This window comes from Lathyrus oleraceus, chromosome 3, assembly GCF_024323335.1.
Source record: "Lathyrus oleraceus cultivar Zhongwan6 chromosome 3, CAAS_Psat_ZW6_1.0, whole genome shotgun sequence".
Taxonomy (NCBI): domain Eukaryota; kingdom Viridiplantae; phylum Streptophyta; class Magnoliopsida; order Fabales; family Fabaceae; genus Lathyrus; species Lathyrus oleraceus.
In genome coordinates, this window is record NC_066581.1 from 342,853,667 (window position 1) to 342,874,205 (window position 20,539).

The 20,539-nt window shown below is 34.9% G+C and overlaps 2 protein-coding genes across 2 annotated transcripts; both read left to right on the forward strand.

Annotated features, from left to right (window-relative positions):
• The first annotated feature begins 15,546 nt into the window (after positions 1-15,546).
• LOC127131192 (uncharacterized) lies at positions 15,547-16,227 on the forward strand. The gene has a single exon (XM_051060125.1). The coding sequence runs from the start codon at positions 15,547-15,549 to the stop codon at positions 16,225-16,227; it is 681 nt and encodes a 226-aa protein (XP_050916082.1).
• A 1,410-nt stretch (positions 16,228-17,637) lies between these two features.
• On the forward strand, positions 17,638-20,297 carry LOC127131193 (uncharacterized). Its single transcript, XM_051060126.1, has 4 exons — positions 17,638-17,916; positions 18,705-19,309; positions 19,385-19,646; positions 19,752-20,297. The coding sequence occupies exons 1-4, from the start codon at positions 17,638-17,640 to the stop codon at positions 20,295-20,297; spliced, it is 1,692 nt and encodes a 563-aa protein (XP_050916083.1).
• Positions 20,298-20,539: the final 242 nt, after the last annotated feature.

The window sequence follows — 20,539 nt, forward strand, 5'->3', positions numbered from 1 at the left end:
TATAAACGACTTTCCCGCATATGGCATGTTGTCCGGTTGGGGGACACATGGAAAAATGGGATGCCCGCATTGCATGGAACACTCTCATGCGTTCACGTTGGAAAAAGGGGGGAAAAGTTCGTGGTTTGACTGTCACCGCAGATTCCTACCGAAAGATCATGTCTTTCGAATAAATAAGAATGACTTCAAAAAAGGCATAAGAGTAACAGACTTGCCTCCCCCTCGTTTCTCACCCGGTGAAGTATGGAACCGAGTTAGTGAACTGCCAAAATTCACAGATTATGGTAAAGCTTGCAGAATTGAAGGATATGGGGATACACATAACTGGACAAAAAGAAGTATTTTTTGGGATCTCCCGTATTGGAAAGATAATTTGTTGCGACATAATCTTGATGTTATGCATATTGAGAAGAATTTTTTTGATAACGTGTTTAACACAGTGATGGATGTTCAAGGTAAAACAAAGGATAATGAGAAGGCTAGAAAGGACATGGAGATTTTGTGTAATCGAAAGGAGTTGGAGTTGAAGGTTAAACCGAATGGGAAGTTACTAAAACCCAAGGCTAATTACAGTCTAACTTCCGAAGAAGCTAAAGCGATTTGTCGATGGTTAAACGAATTGAGAATGCCTGATGGTTATGCGTCAAATTTAGCAAGGTGTGCTGACTCTAGCACCGGAAAGTTGCATGGAATGAAAAGCCATGATTGCCATGTTTTCATGGAACGATTGCTTCCAATTGCGTTCTCTTCACTACCTAAACATGTGCTTAATCCACTCACTGAAATTAGTCAATTTTTTAGAGATATCTGTGCATCAAAATTAAGAGTGGATGACATCGTTAAGTTGGACAAAAATATTCCAGTTATTCTCTGTAAGTTGGAACAAGTGTTTCCGCCTGGTTTTTTTGACTCTATGGAACATCTACCTGTGCATCTTGCATATGAAGCTTATCTTGGAGGCCCTGTTCAATATAGGTGGATGTATCCGTTTGAAAGATTCATGGGTGATTCGAAGAGATCCGTGAAAAATAAAGCTAAAGTTGAAGGATCTATATGTGCACATTATTTGCATCGGGAAACATCACATTTTTGCAGTCATTATTTCAATCACTTGATGTTAACTCCAAGAATCATAAGGAATGAATTTAACATTAATGAAAAAAGTAAATTTACCTTATCAGTCTTCGGTATTCCCGGTCGTCCATCTGGTAAGAAGAATGTACATTGGCTGACTCAAAAAGAATTGCTAGCAGCACATGTTCATGTCTTGATTAACTGCGTTGAAGTTAAACCATATCTTGAGTAAGTATACCCACCTATTTAACTTTATTGTTTAAATATGTCAAACTTTTTACTCAAACTTATATTGATATTCTTTGTAGGGCATTCAATACCTCCTACTTTCAAAGCACCGGTGAACATCCGAATACTAGTGACACACATGCTTATTTTCCAGCATGGTTCAAAGAGCAGTTGTCATGCGCTGTTGCACCTACTCAAGAAATAATCCATTTGAGAAACTTGTCTAGAGGCCCTGTTCAAAGTGCAAATGAATGGCACACTTACTTTGTGAACGGATATAAATTTCACACTAAAACATGGACAGAAGGGAAAAAAACCATAAACAGTGGTGTGTTCGTGAAAGGAGTTACAGATGGTGGTGAAGACGACTTCTATGGCACAATAACACATATTTACGAGTTGGTATACAATTACTTGGACTGCGAAAATAAAGTTGTCTTGTTCTATTGTGATTGGTATGATATATCTGCTAGAGGCACAAAAATAGATAAGAAATATAACACAGTTGAGATTCGTATGGATCGAAGGTACAAAGAGTATGACCCTTTTATAATGTCACATATTGTTAGGCAAGTTTATTATGTTCCTTATCCTTCAACTCAGCCACGTAAACGAGGATGGTGTGTTGTAATCAAAACAAAACCATTGGGTCATATCGAAGCCGATGATGTAGTAGTCGAAGATGTCGCTTACCAAGATGATGAAACTTCTCAAGTTAATGATGTGATTGAAGTTGAACAAATTACAAGTTTGTGTGATACAGTGGTTGAGGGCCATCAAGTTGATGCATCCACATTGTTGACAGAAAATGATGTGGATGAAGAATGTGAAGAGTTTGTATCCGAGGATAGTATCAGAACAGATGAAGACTTTGAATAGATAGTATGATGTATTGTTACTTAATGTACTGTGTATTGTTACTTAATGTACTGTGTAATGTTACTTAATGTAGGATGTATTACATGTGTTTATTAATTGTAGATAAAATGCCGCCCCGAACCGATAAGGGTAAGGGTCAGCAGCGCCCGAGGATAAGGGTATGTGAGGCTCCTCAGTCGGCCGTATGTCCTCCCCCACAGAGTCAGGTAGAGCCCATGTCTACGACCTCTCAACATTTTATGCCACTGCAGTCATCTATGGGGTATCCTCCCCCACAGACTCAGGTAGATCCCATGACCATGGGTTCACAGCCTTTTCTCTCGCTACTATCATCCCATGGTTATCCTATGGCCCAACTTGGGAACCCATCCTTTATTAGCCCATCTGGGAACCCATCATTTATTAGCCCATCTGGGAACCCATCCTTTATTAGCCCATCTGGGACTTCATCATACCATCAGACTGGGGGATCTAGTTTTCCTCATCCCTCACAGGTACCCCCACCCTTCATGCAGTCTGGGATCTTTCCAGATCCCACACAGGTACCTCTGTCGTCCCAGCATCCCACAAACACACCATCATCATCCACGCTTTCGAGGTCCCACACCCCACCTACCACACACATGCCCTCATCATCCACGCATCATGGGGGATCTCGCATCCCACACCCACCACGTGCCACAGATATACCCGTGCCTGAGGAGCAGGAGGAGCAGGATGACCAGGAGCAGCAGGATGACCATGTTTTAGAGCAACCAACTGCAAATCCCACAGAGTATGAGATGATTGATGGCAGATATTTTATTGAGCCATGTGGAAAATCGTAAGTATCTAATTTATAAATTTTATTTAGTATACATGTTTCCATGTTTCCATGTTTATAATTAACACTTATTCAAATTGTTGTTTAGTTTCTCTCCGAGTAGGCCAGCTGCACAGTGTGTAAAACATGTGATTCAACAAATGTATAAAAAGCTTGGAAGTCATTCAAAGAACTTTCCAAGGATGAGAAAGATGAATGGTTTGATAAATTTAAGGTAAAATAAATTTTATTGTTGTTATTTTAATTAGTTATTTTATTGTAATATATTATCTAACACTTATCTAACAATTTTTTTGAATGTCATACAACATTGTAGGAAAAGTGTACGTGGAATGTAATGGATGAATATATGATTAGAAAAAATTATCGGGGAAGAACATCTGTCCGACTTTCTGACATGCTTAGGCGTGTCAGACTTGATTGGGAAGAACGAAATATTCGTCCCAACTGGATAGGCAAGGAAGTATTTGACGAACTTCTTGCCTATTGGGCTACCGATAATTTTAAAGCTAAATCTCAAAAAGCAAAAGACATGAGAGCATCCGAAAGGGGGGGTTGCCTTAATGCTACAGGAAGTATAAGCATTGGAGAACATGCAAAACGGATGGTAAAAATTATAACTACGGTTTAAAATTATATTTTGATTTATTATGTGTTTAATTAAATTTATTTATATTAATCAGACTAAGGCACAAGGAAGACCCCCCCGACTTAATGAGTTGTTTGTGAAGACCCGTACAAAAAAATCGGGGGATTTGGTTGATGATCGGTCGAGAAGAACTATAGTAAGTTGTTTCTATTTTATTTTTTTTTGTTAAAATTCTATCAATTTTGTGGCGTGAATTTCACGTGGTAATAATGTTTGTGGCATGAATTTCATGTGGCAACAATATATGTGGGATTCTTTTCATGTCACAACTGTATCTAATTATTTTATTTGTTGTATGTGTAGGAGGAGTATCAAAGATTGCTCACACAATTTCTAGTTGAAAATCCTCAATATACACCTGTTGGTTCTAATCCGCTTGATCCACGCGTGGATATGTATATTTGGAGCTTAGTCACTGGAGGGAAGGGACGTAATGGGTGTTTTTTTGGTGTTGGTCCTTTGGCTGGCAACTACAGAACCGGAGATAGAACTTTATTTGATAGAGTTGCAAGTGGGGAAGGAACGTCCCGTCCAACACAATTGACACCTGAAATGATGGAAACGGTGAGGCAACTGGCTCTAACAGAGGCTAGACGAGAGACGGCGGAGCGTGAGGCGGCGTTAAAGGCCGAATTAGAGGAAATGAAAAAAAGACAACACGATATGGAGGAGCAAATGAGACAATTTATGCAGTCCATGAGTAGAAATCAAAATCAAAGAACAACTGAAGACGATGAAGATGACGACGAATTTGATGTGTAATATTTATTTAGTTTTAAATATTAATTTTTGTATAAATAATTACTTTGCTATTTTTATAATACATTTTCATATGTGTAATTTTAATTTAAAAATATTTCACTTAATTATTAATTATTCTATATTTTATTATTTATTAATTATTTTATCTTTTATTAATAATATAATTTAATAATAACAATATATTTTATCTTTTATTTTAATTTTGTTTTTAAGTTGTGAAGTGTAAATCACGTGGGTAATTTGCCACGTGATTTTCATGTGGCAACATACCATCCATTTTCAAATGTTGTGACGTGATATTCATGTGGCAAAGTTGTGTCATGAATATCACGTGGCAAAGTTTAAGCGCAGAAGGAAGTTAATTCACAATGTTGCGACGTGATTTGCCTTTGGCAAATTAGCGACGTGTTTATCACGTCACAAAAAGTTGCCACACGCGTTCCAGCGACGTGAATCAACACGTCGCTATTTTTGACTAGTGAAGTGATTTTCACCTTTGCCACGTGATAATCATGTGGCAGGGGGAGTTTTTCTTGTAGTGTATCTTATAACGAATAGTACGCCATAAATTTATTCATTGCACAAATAGTACGCTATAACACTTTTTTTTACCCGATATGCTTTCAATAAAACAGTTTTAATAAAATTGAAGTGTAAAAATAATTACATAAAATTGAAGTGTAAAAATAATTACAGTTATTGTATTATAACTATTTTATTTTATTTTAACAAAATTAATAAAAAAAACTTTAATTTGAATAAAATTTTTAATAAAAAGTATTAATTCGGTGTATGTTTTTTTAAAATAAACTCAATTTATTATTTTATAATTATTTTTTATTTATTAAAATTTTAATTTTGATTAATTTTTTTATTATGATTATTTGGCTCATAAATTTTTATGTATCAAAGACAAACTTGTGTCTCGTGTTTTTTATTTTCATCGATAATAAATATTTATTTATTATTTTTATTTACATTTAATAGATCAAAATTGTTAATATTTATATTTTTACACTCTCAATAAATAAAAATGATAATAGGATGACTCTAAAAATAGTTATATTATAAGTAAACTATTATAAATATATAATTTAATGACTGTGGTTGAAAGATAATATAAGATTTTTTACATTAATATTGTATATTAATTCATTTTATATATTATTATATTCATTCTCATTTTTATTTAGTTTATAGTAAATTTATTAAATTGAACTAATTAGTTGATAAGAAACATTTATTCATTGCTATTTGCTAGAACACTTTTATTATTCGATTTTCTTTCAATAAAACAACTTTAATAAAATAGAAGCGTACAAATTATTATAGTTGTTGTTATAACTATTTTATTTTAATTTAACAAAATAAATGAAAACACTTTAATTTGAATAAGTTGTTTAATAAAAAGTATTTATTCGCCGTATATTTCTTTAAAACAAATTTAATTTATTATTTATAAAAATTTCAGTTTTGAATAATTATTTAGTCAAAAATACTAAATCTTTGTATGATTTCACATTTGGAACATTGATAACTGATTTTTGAAGTGTATAATAAATTTTTATCTTGCTTGATTGTTCTCAAGTAGAATTAATATATATTCTCCGAAATTAACTTTAACTTGAAGGCATGATTTGTAACATTTTGTGTCAATGATTTTTATTATTTAAATAATTTATAAAAGTATAATTTCTTTATGATTGATATTAAATTTTATATACATGATTTATATGATAAAAAAATTTAATTCAATAGTGAATTTTATTATACGAATGTGTGATAAAGAGTTATTGAAGATGTCATGTTATCAAGTTTGACACATTTGTGTAATTTGATCATGACCCATATATATATATATATATATATATATATATATATATATATATATATATATATATATATATATATATATATATATATATATATATATATATATATATATATATATTGTGAGGGCAAAGATTCGTTGTCCTTTTTTAATGATGTCAAACCTTTTTAGTTGCTCATAATGTGTGCTTTGGACGGTGTCATCATATCATAGAATGCATTCATCCTCCAACATGCTCAAAGTATAAGGGAAATAAGTCCATGCATATAGGAGCATTTCCTAGATGTGAATAATGCACTTGATCATCATTTGCACCTTAAGTTCATAAGAAAATGGTTTGAATTGACCAAAATATCAAAAACTCATTTTTGACAGTTTCAGAATTTAGAGTTGACTCATGACTTGGAGCGTAACTCTCGGGTCTGAACAGGTTGAGTCATGAGTCGACTCATGACTTGGAGCATAACTCTCGGGTCTGAACAGGTCGAGTCATGAGTCGACTTAACTCTGAAAAAAACCTGTTTTAGTTTACTCATCCCCTGTTTGAGTCAATTCATTGGCTGTTTCATTTGAACCATGTTGCCACGGGTCTGAACAGGTCGAGTCATGAGTCGACTCAACTCTGGAAAAACCCTGTTTGAGTCGACTCATCCCCTGTTTGACTTGAATAATTTTGCCTCGGGTCCGAACAGGTTGAGTGACCTGTGTAAACAGGTCGAGTGGTCGCTGCTTGGACTCAATTTTCTGTTGTGTAATTTTACAAAATAATTATGTTATGTCTGTTATTTGGTCCATGCATCATATCAATATTCTAGAGTCTCTTCTTCAACATGTAACAAGAAATGTGAAAGATATACACCAAAGTGCTCTTCATCTTCATTCTTCATTGCATTTCTTAATAATCACACATAACAATCTTTGTTGAGCATTGTGAATTGTTGTGGTGATAACGTCCAAATAGGATTGTGTAGTCTTAGTTTGAGTTGAGGCTTTGTGTGAGTTTTTCTTGAATAAAACCATTGGAGTTTTATCCTCCAAGAATTGGGTTTTTTTGCACTAACCTTTGATTCTCAGATTTAGCCGAGTGAAAGATTTGAAGAATGATGGGTTTAGTCAAACAAGTAGCGGTAACCGGAGAATTGTGAAGAAAGCTTAGGATTCAAGCGACTTGCGATCGAAATCAGCCGAGCTGAAGTTTTGGAGAACGTGGAGTTCTTGCAATAAGGTAGCTATAACCGGAGGTTTGTTCGAAGCACTTAAAGGACTTGGTTCAACTCGAATCAAGGGGAGAAAAGCGAATAGGATCTGCAACAACACTAGGGGTGTATTGATGGTGATCATTTGTTCTCTTGTATTAACTTTGAAACTTGTTAATAGAAACATCTCAATTCTAGATTTAGAATTGAGGGCAGACGTACCCTAAAGCGAAGACGATAGGGGAATTGCCTCAACAAATCTGGTCTTGTTCTCTCTTTCTCTTATCTCTTTAAATTCTGCATTAATTACGTTTTGTGTGAAATTAATAGTAAAATCAATCTCGCTTGATTGTTATGTATAATAACTATTTGATAAATTAGTGCAATCACTTTGATTGCAACTGAATAAAATTCTGCACATTCAATTTGAGTGAAATTGAAACTTGGTGTGGAGTGCTCACCAAGTGCTCGATAAAATTAATCTCATACAAATCTATTAATCTATTACTTGCTCTCTTATTGTGTTAACGTATTATTAGAGGTAACAATATCAAGGATTGTGGTAGTTAATCAATTGATTTAGATAGTGGTTGATTATCTCTATCGTAGTTATTCCATTCGGTTTCACGCAAATCCGGTCTTTCCATTAACGGATCGTTTAGACGATTATAATCTAGGGTGCTTCCGCAACCGTTGAAAACATTTTTAAAAAGCGCAACCCCCCTTCTAGATAGGTACTATCATCTAACATATATATATATATATATATATATATATATATATATATATATATATATATATATATATATATATATATATATATATATATATATATATATTCCAACATATAATATATCTAGAATTACATATTATACATAGTGTATTACTAGTACTTAAATACATAAGCGTCTATTGACAAGATTGTACATATTTACATGCCCAAAAAGAACTACAACTATGGCACAATATATATATAGATAGATAGATAGATAGATAAAAGGATGACCAAAATGAAACTAGGAACTAGATCATTCTCAGAATGATCTCAAAATAGATATCTACATAGCGGAAAAAACCATCCAAAATATCAAGAAAGCAAGAACATCAAGCCATCTTGTCCTTACCTTTCACCTCCACAGAACTTCCTGAAAATAATCAACAAATATGGGGTGAGATAATAATCCTAGTGGGTTCCCTATCTTATGATTCCACTCGACTTTATAGGGTTCTAATCAAATCCTAAATCAAGTCACAAAGGGGAAAAGACTTAAGTAAAGAAAAACTCGCAATGTATGGAAACATGCCTCTTGAGTTCATTAACTCAAACAATCACTAATCAGAAACCATATCTGTGTATCTTTCCCCGATCAACCCTACGTATAGGATTATCGACACGGGTCATTGATCCTTTTATCATACTTCGAATTAAGTGTAGATTTTGGATTCCAAGCGATAACAATCCACTTTAAGAATCGTCACTCCCTATGGGACTCCAAACCCATTTCGAGCATTTGCCTCGTATAGGACTCTAACCCACTTTGAGGTCCATGTCATCTATGGTACTCTAACCCATTTGGTTGAGCAAATTATTGATGCGTACATCCAAATTCTTACTATATATAAGCATCGCAACATGGGATGACGCAATAAATGGGTTGTTTCTGACTATGTAACTAGATATAACACAACATGATTGTATTCGACAACTACAAGGTAATCACATTCACCCTAATAACATAACAACACAATAACACAACATGTTCCCTACAAGGCATAACATTCCTACACATGGCGATCATTCATCCATGATACTCACTGAGGTATCATCTTGTATAAACATCATCGTCTAATGTTATTCATGTAATATATATCATGTATCTAATCCTTCTAACCTAATTAGACTTCTAGGTTAACTCACATTGTTCATCATGTATTTCTCTCAATTATTGTTGATTTAGTGCATACCTATTATAACATATGTCATAAGACACACATAAGAAAATGGGGCATATTTCACTCATCACAAACAACATGCAAGAAGTTATCATCAAATATTATGACCATATATATTTTTAAACAAGCTTTCCAACGCATTCGACCGCGCGTTAATTGGAATTACGGTTCTTGAGTTATAGTGAAAACAACAACCAAGGTATTTTTCTCAGTTCTATCAAGTTTGCTTAGTGAGCTCCAGCGAACTCCTAGTGAACCTAGTCAGTAGCAGATTTCCCCTGACTTTTCTTAGCAAACTGTAGCGAATATGACATAGTTAAAACACTACCATGACACATTTGGGTGGGGAAAACACTAATTTAACATATAAGGAACATAAAATAGCATATAGAAGCCTAAACAACAACAATAACACTCAATCATGTGAATCATAACCATCACAGAGAATAGGAGTAAATATTGTGTTTATGGAAATCTTCATAGCCAAGATAGAACACTCATCATGAACCTTACCAACTATTCTATGATTCTAATATAAACCTTAACTTCTAAAACATAAAAGTTCTAACTAGAACCCACCTCGATGAAGAGATGCAGAGATTGATGAAAGATGTTGGGATGAGATGGTGATTCCAAGCTATTGGTTCCTCCAAGTTTTTTCTTCTTTCCACAAGTTTCCTCTTTCTCTCCAGTGCTTCATTTCTTATTTTCCTTTCCTTTTACTAATTCATTACAATTTGATATGGAAATGGGCAAGTGAAATGGTACTTAGAAGTTGGTAAGAGTTTTTGTGATGGAAAAACATGTGGACACAAATGAGTGGTAGAAATGTGTGGTTAGAAAAATAACAATAGTAGTAACGAATATCCCAAGTGATACTACACTTTATTATTTGTTCTACTAGAGTAATTAACTCACTATTAATATTATCAAAATGTCCCTCCTATACCAATTAATAAAAGGCCAGTCTCAGAGAATATTAGTTAAGTCAATCAGAGTTCACTAGTTACTCTATTTGACCCAACTGATAACTTTCAGAGCACATAGGAAATAAATTGATATGAACTTGAGTATTTAAGTAAATACAAGGTATTAGATCCCCCCCCCTCTCCTAAACAAAATCCATCCTCGAATTTAAAAATTACTTGGAAAATATGAGGATAATCTTCTCGCATGTCGGACTCAAGCTCCCAAGTAGCATCGCCCAGATGTGGTTCATCCCATTGGAACTTAACAAGAGGAATCTCCTTGTTTCTCAATATTTTAGTTTCTCGTACTATAACACGACTTTGTTGAGGCTTAAAAGAAAGACCTACTTCTATTTCTACTGAATCTAGAAGAACGGGCTTAAGAGAATCAGGAATGAATTTCTAGAGTTGAGATACATGAAAAAAATCATGCATCTCAGATAAAGAAGGTGGTAAGGCTAATATGTAAGCTACTTTATCAATCCTCTCTATAATCTGATATGGTCCTTTGTATCTCAGACTTAACTTCCGTGATTTAAATGGTCCTTTCAATCTCAACCTTGGAGTAACCTTCAAAAATACATGGTCACCTTCCTTAAATCTCAACTTTGCGCTTTCTTCACTTTCTCACGAATCATTCTTATATTCTCTGTACTTTCTTGAATAATTTACGATCCTAAAATCCTTTCCTCACCAACTTCCATCCAACAAAGAGGTGTTCTACATTTCCTCCCATACAAAGCTTCATAAGGGGCCATTCTGATACTTTCACGGTAACTATTGTTGTATGAAAAGCCAATCAATGGTAAGAGCTTTTTCCAATGTCCTCCACTTTCAAGTAAACATGACCTTAACACATTTTCCAAGAACTGTATCATTCTCTCTGTCTGACCATCTGTCTGAGGATGATTGGACGTACTCAAACACAACTTCGATCCCATGGCTTGCTGAATTGATCCCCAAAACCATGAAGTGAACTTCAGATCTCCTCTATCTGACACAATATTAGTGGGGACACCATGTACCTGTCATACCCTAATTTTTATCCCTAATATCCCATCTCATTTTTATCATTTGCATACCATCAAACAACTCATGTGTGCACCTTTTATGCATTACCAACCTTATGAAATTAAATATATATATATATATATATATATATATATATATATATATATATATATATATATATATATATATATATATATATATATATATATATATATTTTGTCTTGTTTGATTCTTTCATAAGGTAGATGTGTTGGTTTAAGGAGCTCAAGTGATTGACTGATCAAGATTATGGGAATTCCTCAGTAGTTCAAGCTTCTCATTCATTCACAATAGTCAAGTAATTTCCATTCATCATGATCAAGTTCAATATTGCCTCCATTCAAGATCAACAAGTTCGAAATTCACCTGATGCCTAAATTAGGGTTTTGATCAAGATTGCTTTGATGTTGAATTTATGACCAAGACATGATCTAATGGTTTGAAATATGATTAAAGGTCCTCAAGTGATTCATTATGATCCACTCATGTGCTTCAAATGGCTAAAGAAGTTTGATTCATTTATCACTGAAGATTTGGAATTCATCTGATGAAAAGGCAACTGCTCAAGGTCAAAGTTTGACTTTTGAGATTTCTTGGTCAACCATGGGTTTATCAAGTCAAGAATCATGAAAATATGGTTTATAAATGTATTTGATCAAGAAGATCAAGAAAAAGTTCAAGAATGTCAAATCTGGGGTTTTCAAAATTTCTCCAAGTTATGAAATTGCATGTTCATGAAGCCCACTTTATAAGTTTGTAGCTTCTTCCTCAAGCCATCATTTTTCATGCTTAAAGTATTTACTTGTAGATTATGTTCCATGCTTCAACTTTGTATAAATAATGAACCAAATATCTCATAAGGATTAGAATATATGAAGTGATGAAGATGAGATCTCAAAGTTGTAAAATTGTTCAACACTTGGAAAATTTTCCAAGTGTTTAGCAGTTAAGATTGTTAAAGTTGATGGCCAATTATCTCCACGATCCAAGATGAATCTCCTCAACTGTTCAACATGAAAGTTTTATAGGATAGGAAAATATTCTCGAAGATACCATTGACATGAATTTATCACACTTGAGCTAGGAGTTTAAAAGAAGGAAAGTCACCATGTTAGGCCAAATTTAAAGTCCATCTTCATGTCAAGTTTCACGTTCAAACCAAAGCCAAACCTCAAGATCATGCTTTGCAGCCTATGATGCTTATAAATCTTAGCATAATTAGTGTTTTTAAAAAAATATTTATGCATTACACAAGAGCTTGAACCATTATCCAAACAACATACCATTCATGGATCATTTTGGCATAAAGCTTCATTGCCATTTCCATAAAGATCACTTTTCTCAACCACTTTTGCTTGGAACTTTGTAAATAGAAATTACTTTGATCTTACTCTATCTAAACAATAAAAGAAAAATTACTTTTGTACTTCTCACCATTTTTTTAGATTTGATCTAAAGTCCATCAAACAATACCAATAACCACTGCACCAAATCTGAATTCATTCACTATAAAAGGATGCTTCATTGCAATGCTCCAACACACAAAAAACATTCATCATCAAGAAAGAAATAAAATTGAATCATTCTTGCACTCTTTCCATATTTTCACTCAAGGAAGCTAGAGGGATCATTATTTCTCATCTGGAAGTGCTTTTGAAGGTGCAACGGACACACTCCGCTAGGTAAAAAAAAGCTCATTTTAAACTCCCTCATAAAAGCATCATTTTCACTCATTCTTTTTACCATTATGTTTGTTTTGAACATAAACTCCCTCATAAAAAGCTCATTTATTTTATTATTTAGTTTTTAATTTTATATTAAAAAATCCAAAAAAAAACTTTGTTATTTTTTCCTTTTTATTTTTTCATTTAAGTATGCTTTGATTCAATTTTTCTCATGATTAATTTTCTCCCATTTTAATCCATATGTGTTGAACACCTTGATTATACATGGACTTAGACTTGATGATAAATTGTTTATTTGATTTGTGCTTGAAGTACATGGATGTTGATGGTTGATGACTTTCTTTGAAACCCTAATGTATTATTCATAGAGGCATGAACCCTAATGTCTTGAAACCTTGTATGAGGTGAGCTTTTGTCATACAATGATAATTTGATGTGCTTTGAACTTGCTCCTAAACATTGCTTTAATATTGATGCATGACATAGTTGTTTAAGGTTTAACATGCTTATATGCTCCTTATAGGTCCATTTTTAAAATGCCTCGACCATTTCTTTACATGTCTTGTGATTGATATCATGATATATCTTGTTTGATGTTTTGACTTGATGAACTTTGCAAAATTATTCTTGAGACATTTTTGCCTGTATGCTTGTATGATCCATGTGATATATCATGAAATATATTGGTGTCTTAAGATGTTTAAGTTTGATACATGGTAGTGATTTTTTTCATATGCTTGCTTAGTGCATATTGTTAATCCATGATATTTCTTACATGAGACTTGTGCTTATGTTTCAATCCAAGGAAAAAGGATTATAGTTGACTTATTCTCATGTGCATATTCATTGTGTATGTTTGTAGCTTCCTTTACCCACCTTGTGCCCTTTAGTCCCTTCTAAATCCTAGTCCAATCTTAGGATTTTTCAAACTTGAACTTCTTTCATATAAAAAACCTTGACTTTAGGCATTGAATTTTCAAACTTTCTTTTTTCATAAATGCTTCAAAAAAAACTTTAAGTATATCAAACTCTTTCTATAAGACTAAAAAACACAAATCTCATTGAAAAAATTTTCCACTTGGCTTTTTCATTTTTAAACCCTTTCTCAAAAGAGACTAGACATGAATCATCTTTATAGTTGAGATATAAATCTCCTACCCCATAGTAATGATTGAAATTCATGTTGATTATTTTCCATATGAAGGAGTTAGTGGCATACTTGTATATTTTATATCCAAGTTGGAGTCCTTCCTTCATAATGATTCAAAGATCCATATTCTCATATTTATGGTGGTTTATATGAGTATTCTCCTTAAGATAACAACTTGTTTCTTCTTCTAAAATCTACTAAACAAACCCTTTTGTTATTTGTACCCCGAACTATAGGATTTTGATCCTTCATTGGCACGTAGGCACAAGACTTTATGTCTTTTCAAATAAAAAAGCAATAAAACACACTTCTCTTCTCATCTGCCTAAATCTTTAGCAAACAACAATAACCAAACACAAATATCTCAAGAGGTTCCTATAGGATGCTATAGATGATTAACATGCTAGTACCTTCCCTTTTCATAACAAACCCTCGAACCTTCAATCTCTTTATTGCACTGTTTTGCATTACATATTTATGGGTTATTTGATCTTTTCCCCTTCCATTGGATAAATTAAAGTTCGATGGTGACATTTAGTTTTACGAGTCAAGCTAACCTAATAGCTTGGTATCCGATTCTAACCGCGACAAAAATGACAACTTCATTGGGGAATTCCCCAAGAGGGTTAAACATATCTTGTATATATTTTCGTTATTATATTGTTTGCTATATTGTTTGGGTTTCTTTTGGTGATTCATATGTGGTGAGATATGTCCTAACCCGGACTTGAATACATAAATAAGATAGAATGGTGGTATAGTCGAGAAAGCTTGGGTGGAGTAATCCCGAACAAGCTGACTTGAGAATCCCCCACTCCGTAGAAGCCCCTTTGAGGGTAGTCTTTATTAAATGAGTAATTGTGAAAGCATTGCTACTTTCGACCTGGGAGCCTGAGAAATTGAGGACTTTAGTATCCCTTTACCCCACTTGGCCTTTTAGGACATAGTGCAATGACTATGAAGGTGTAAACCTGAAATAGTTGATACACGATGCAACACTCAAACGAGGTTCTCTTGAGAATATTATTGATTCCCGAGTAATCAGTGTGCTAGTAATATCCAAAAGATTGATCAATGACTTTGGGAACCTTCTTAGAACCTTTTTCTATGGGTAAAAAACCTTAGTACATACCTTTTGGGATGGTTGAACCCATGCTCGTAACGTCGAACCTTTGAACCACATATGTTTGTGTTCTTGTTTGTGCATCCATACATTGATGCATTCACTCATAATTTTTTACCAAATTTTCAAGGAACTTAGAAACACTTGTTGAAAACATCACATGATTTTTTTTACCATGGATTTTGGAAGAAGAAGAACTCAAAAGTACACTTTCAAGAGTCTCAAGCTAGAAGATCTAAGAGAACTAGGGGATTTGGTTGCTGATCCAATAGGATTCAAGGATAGATATGGGAGACTTCTGTCACTATTGAAAACCAATATGAAAGATGGAATTCTTTCTACACTAGTCCAGTTATATGGTCCATTGTATCATTGCTTCACCTTTCCAGATTACCAGTTTATGCCCACACTAGAGGAGTATTCATATTTGCTTGGATTACCTATTTCTGATCAGATCCCATTTTTTGGATTGGAGGAGATTCCTAAGGATAAAGTTATTTCTGAAGCTACTCATTTAAAGATGTCTGAGATTAAAGCTCATATAACCATCAAAGGAGGTATTCTTGGGTTTCCAGCTAAGTTTCTGATCGATAAAGCTCATTACTTTGCTAGTATGAAGAGTACAAATGCTTTTAAGGATATTCTTGCCTTGCTCATTTATGGATTGTTCCTCTTTCCTAATGTTGACAACTTTTTTGACATTAATGCTATTAAGATATTCTTGATTGGAAATCTAGTTCCCACTCTACTTGCAGATACCTACCATTCCATTCATCTCAGAAACTCTTATTGTGAAGGGATGATTATATGTTGTGTGCCTTTGCTTTACAAGTGGCTTATTTCTTACTTGCCTTAGTCTACTACTTTTTGGGATCTTAAGGATGGTCTTTTATGGTCACAAATGATTATGTCTCTCACACATTATGATATTGAGTGGTATAGTCATGCTCATGATGAAGTGAAAATCATTTACATTTATGGAGAGTTTCCTAATGTGCCTCTTCTCGGTACAAAATGAGGTATCAAATACAACCCGGTTTTGGCTCGTCGTCATCTTGGATATCCTATGAAAGATAAACCAAGCAATATCCTCTTGGAAGGCCTCTTCTTTAAAGAAGGTGAAGATAACAAATCACTTAAGGAGAAGATTATGCATGCATGGTGTCATGTCCATAAAAAGGGGAGAGAAGTTCTAGGGAAGCCAAATTGTGTTTCTTTGGAGACTTATCTTTAATGGCTAAAATCTAGGGCTATCAAGTTCAATATGCCTTATCCTCGCCATGAGCCTTTTCCTATAGCCGCTAGAGAGCCTACTCGGATTTTCATGACTGATACGGAGAAACTTTTGATTGCTTTGACCAAGGTGCAATGAGAAAGGGACGTTTGGAAGAACAAATATCAATTTGTTAATAATGAGAATGAAGAACTCCAAAATAATTTGAAGAAGAAGAATGAAGAGGAGCTTTTCAGCAAGAAGAGAAAGGTACAACAAGATTTATTTTCCTCTAGCATTCTGCCATATACTCCTCCCTCCTCAGTTGCTTGGAAGTTGATTATTGACAAGCTCATGATTGAGAAGACTCAGATGGAAGACCAGATCAAGGAGCTCAACAGGAAGCTGCAAGGAGGGATTGGATCTTCTTCTCACGGGATACCCTAGGACTCTTAGATTCTAGCTTTTGTTATTTTCTATTTTGTTTAGAACTTTTGAAAGTTAAAACTTCTGATTTGTATTGTTTCCACTTATTAATGAAATGAGGTTCTTTTAGCTATTTAAAAAATGTTATCCTTTATAACGTTTGCAATAATTATTAAAAGTTCCTTGAAAAAAAATTCATTTGCATTAACACATCATGTATCATGCAAGAAGTTTGTATTCCAGGAAACTTATTTGTGTCTTTTATCTCTGTTAGTCAAATTGTATCATCCGCACAACACTCGAGCGGGTCAACAAAGAAATATGGATCAACTCGAGCAAGAAAACTAAGAGCTCTGGGAAGAAGTGAACACTCTGAAAGAAAGCTTGGAAAGACTCTCCAACATGATGGAAGCATTGGTGGCTGCTCAGAATCAACCATCACCTGATTCTTAAGAGACTATTCAAAGAATCGTGATCTCTGAGATCGTGTCTACACCTATTTTTATGGCACCCCTCAGTGATCCTCAGTACCACATGGCCTCCGATTTTCTTTGGGGAATGCCTCCTAATTATATGCCAGAAGGGTATCGTCTATAGGCTACTGAAGCTCTAGTTGTTATCTCCGTGATGACGGTGCTACATCTTGTTGTACACACTACTCCTTACAACGAAGAACCTATCTTCCACACCGCTCCAAGTGAATGTGTTGTAATGGATGAGAGAATTGATGAGTTTCAAGATCAATTCTCAGAAATGCGAAAGGAAATCAAAGCCCTCAGAGGAAAAGACTTATTTGTCAAGAATGCTTCTGATCTTTGCTTAGTTCCCAATGTTAAGATTTCGCACAAGTTCAAGGTGTCGGACTTTGAGAAGTACAAAGGCAACTCTTGCCCTCAAAGTCATCTGGTAATGTATGCTCTCAAGATGTCAACCCAGACAGATAATAATCAATTATTAATCCATTACTTTCAGGATAACTTAACTGGTGTCGCCCTCAAGTAGTACATGAGTTTGGACAGTGCACAAATCCATACTTTCAATGACCTTGGAGAAGCTTTTATCAGACAATATAAATATAATGTAGACATGGCACTGGACAGGGACCAACTCTGAGCCATGTCTTAGAAGGACAAGGAGAATTTTAAGGAGTATGCTCAGGGATGGCGTGAGGTAGCCGCCTAGATATGTCCTCCGCTTGAGGAAAAAGAGATGATAAAGATTTTCCTAAAGACTTTGAGTTCGTTTTACTATGACCATATGATTGCAAGCGCACCAAATGACTTCACTAAAATGGTGAACATGGGGATGCAGCTTGAAGAGGAATTCTGTGAGGGACGTTTAACTAAAAATTGGGTTCTTCCAGTAATTTTAAGAAGTTCGGAAGTGGGTTCATTAAGAAAAAGGAACAGGAAGTTAGTGCCATTTTGCATGGCAGACAAAGAAGAAGGTACCAACCACAGCATGTTGCAACCGTTTCTCTAATCATCAATCCACCAGTGGTAGCTCCAACCTATCAACCACAGTTTCATCAACAACCTACTCAACAATCTACTCAACAACATCAACAACCTCAACAACAGGCTCTCCCTTAGTTCAACAACAACAATCGTGTCCAAAGAACACCCCATTTTGATCTTATCCCAATGTCATTTGCGGAGTTGTTCCCGACTTTGTTAGCCAAAAATCACATTTAGACTCGATCTCCACCCGCTGTCCCAAAAGAAATACCCTATTGGTACAAAGTTGTTCAATTGTATGCGTACCGTCAAGGATCACCTGGTCACAGTATAGAGAATTGTTATGTCTTAAAATCTGATGTTCAAAGGATGATTAAAGGTGGCATTTTGTCCTTCAAAGATGTTAATCCGAGTGTGCAAGCTAATCCCTTACCTCAGCATGAGGGAGATTTAGTAAAAATGGTGCATGGTTGTCCAGGAAAATTTGAAGTCTTCAAGGTTAGGTTTACCAGAGGATCCTTAGTCAGAATGCATGCTAGTTTGACAAGGCTTGCCTTCGTTGATCATGAACACAATTACACTGCTTCTAGAATTTGCTCCATAAATCTGCGTGCATGTCCTCTTGTACGCCAAGATATTCAGAAGTTTTTAGATCAAAGGACTATCACGATCACCTATGATAGGAACCATGATGATAATGAAGTTAATGTTATAGTACCTCAGTTCAATGTTCCCAAGCCTGTGGAGATCATTTATGACAACCGAAATACTTATGCTTCTCCTTTGGTTATCAATTTTCCTGGTCCAGTTCCTTATAAATCTGAGAAGGCTATACCATACAAGTATAACGCCACCATGATTGAAGATTGAGTGGAGGTTCCTTTGCCTTCCATTGTTAATATTGCTGATGTGACCAGAGTCAGAAGAAGTGGGCGTGTGTTTGCCTCTACATGTCCCAGAAGAACCGAAGATGTCGATGTAGAGAAAACTCAGGTTGAGATTCCAATTGAGCGGGTTAGTCAGTCTAGTGGTACAAATCATAAGATGGATAATGAAGTGCTGAAATCTATAAAGAAAAACGAGTATAACATGGTGGAGAAACTGTTGCACACACCATCAAAGATATTCATGCTTTCCTTGTTAATGAGCCTTGAGGCTCATCGAGAAGCTTTGCAAAAGGTTTTAGAACAAGCGTATGTAGATCATAACGTGACTGTGGGTCAATTTAACAATATTGTAGCTAACATAACTGCCTGCAATAATCTTAGTTTTTGTAATGAATAGCTCCCTAAAAAGGGTAGAAATCACAATATGGTGCTACATATTTCAACGAACTATGTGAGTGACGCTCTTTCGAGTGTGCTGGTAGATATTGGATTGTCACTGAATGTGATGCCTAAATCAACATTTTCCAGATTATATTTTCAAGGCGCTCCAATGAGAGGTAATGGGATTATTGTGAATGCTTTCGATGGTTCCCGCAAAACTGTTATTGGAGAGGTAGACTTTCATATGACTATTGGTCCTCACACTTTTCAGATCACATTCCAGGTTATGGACATTGAAGTAGCACACGATTTTTTATTAGGTCGCCCGTGGATCCATGAGGCAGGGGAAATCACCTCTACTCTTCATCAGAAGCTCAAATTTGTAAAGAATGGGAAATTAATGATGGTATATGGAGAACATGATTTGATTGTGAGCCACCTTTCATCATTCTCTTATGTTGAACCTGAAGATGCTATTGGAACCCAGTTTCAAGCCTTGTTTATTATTGATCAAGATATTGAGAGAAGTAGGGCATCCATTTGTTCTCTCAAGGATACGTAGAAGGTGGTCAAGAATTGTGCAACTGATGGTTGGGGAGAGGTCGTGATTTTGCTAGATAACAAGTCCCGATAAGGTCTTGGTTTTTCTTCCTCGTCTGCAAAGGTTGTCAAAAGGACGCGTTCATACGCCCTATTCAAGAAGTTTTCCGTAGCGGAGGTTTCATTCATCCCACTCTGCCTGAGTCAGTGCTATTATAGAAGATGATCCTGGAAAGGATTCACCAGACCTCGTTGTGCATTGAG

Excerpts from the sequence above, each read along its gene's own strand:
- LOC127131193 (XM_051060126.1), top strand. The coding sequence starts at position 17,638 with ATGACGGTGCTACATCTTGTTGTACACACTACTCCTTACAACGAAGAA. Across the intron at positions 17,917-18,704 it reads CTTGCCCTCAAAGTCATCTG|ACTCGATCTCCACCCGCTGT; the intron begins GTAATGTATGCT and ends AATCACATTTAG. Across the intron at positions 19,310-19,384 it reads GAGAAGGCTATACCATACAA|AGTCAGAAGAAGTGGGCGTG; the intron begins GTATAACGCCAC and ends TGATGTGACCAG.
- LOC127131192 (XM_051060125.1), top strand. The coding sequence starts at position 15,547 with ATGGATTTTGGAAGAAGAAGAACTCAAAAGTACACTTTCAAGAGTCTC.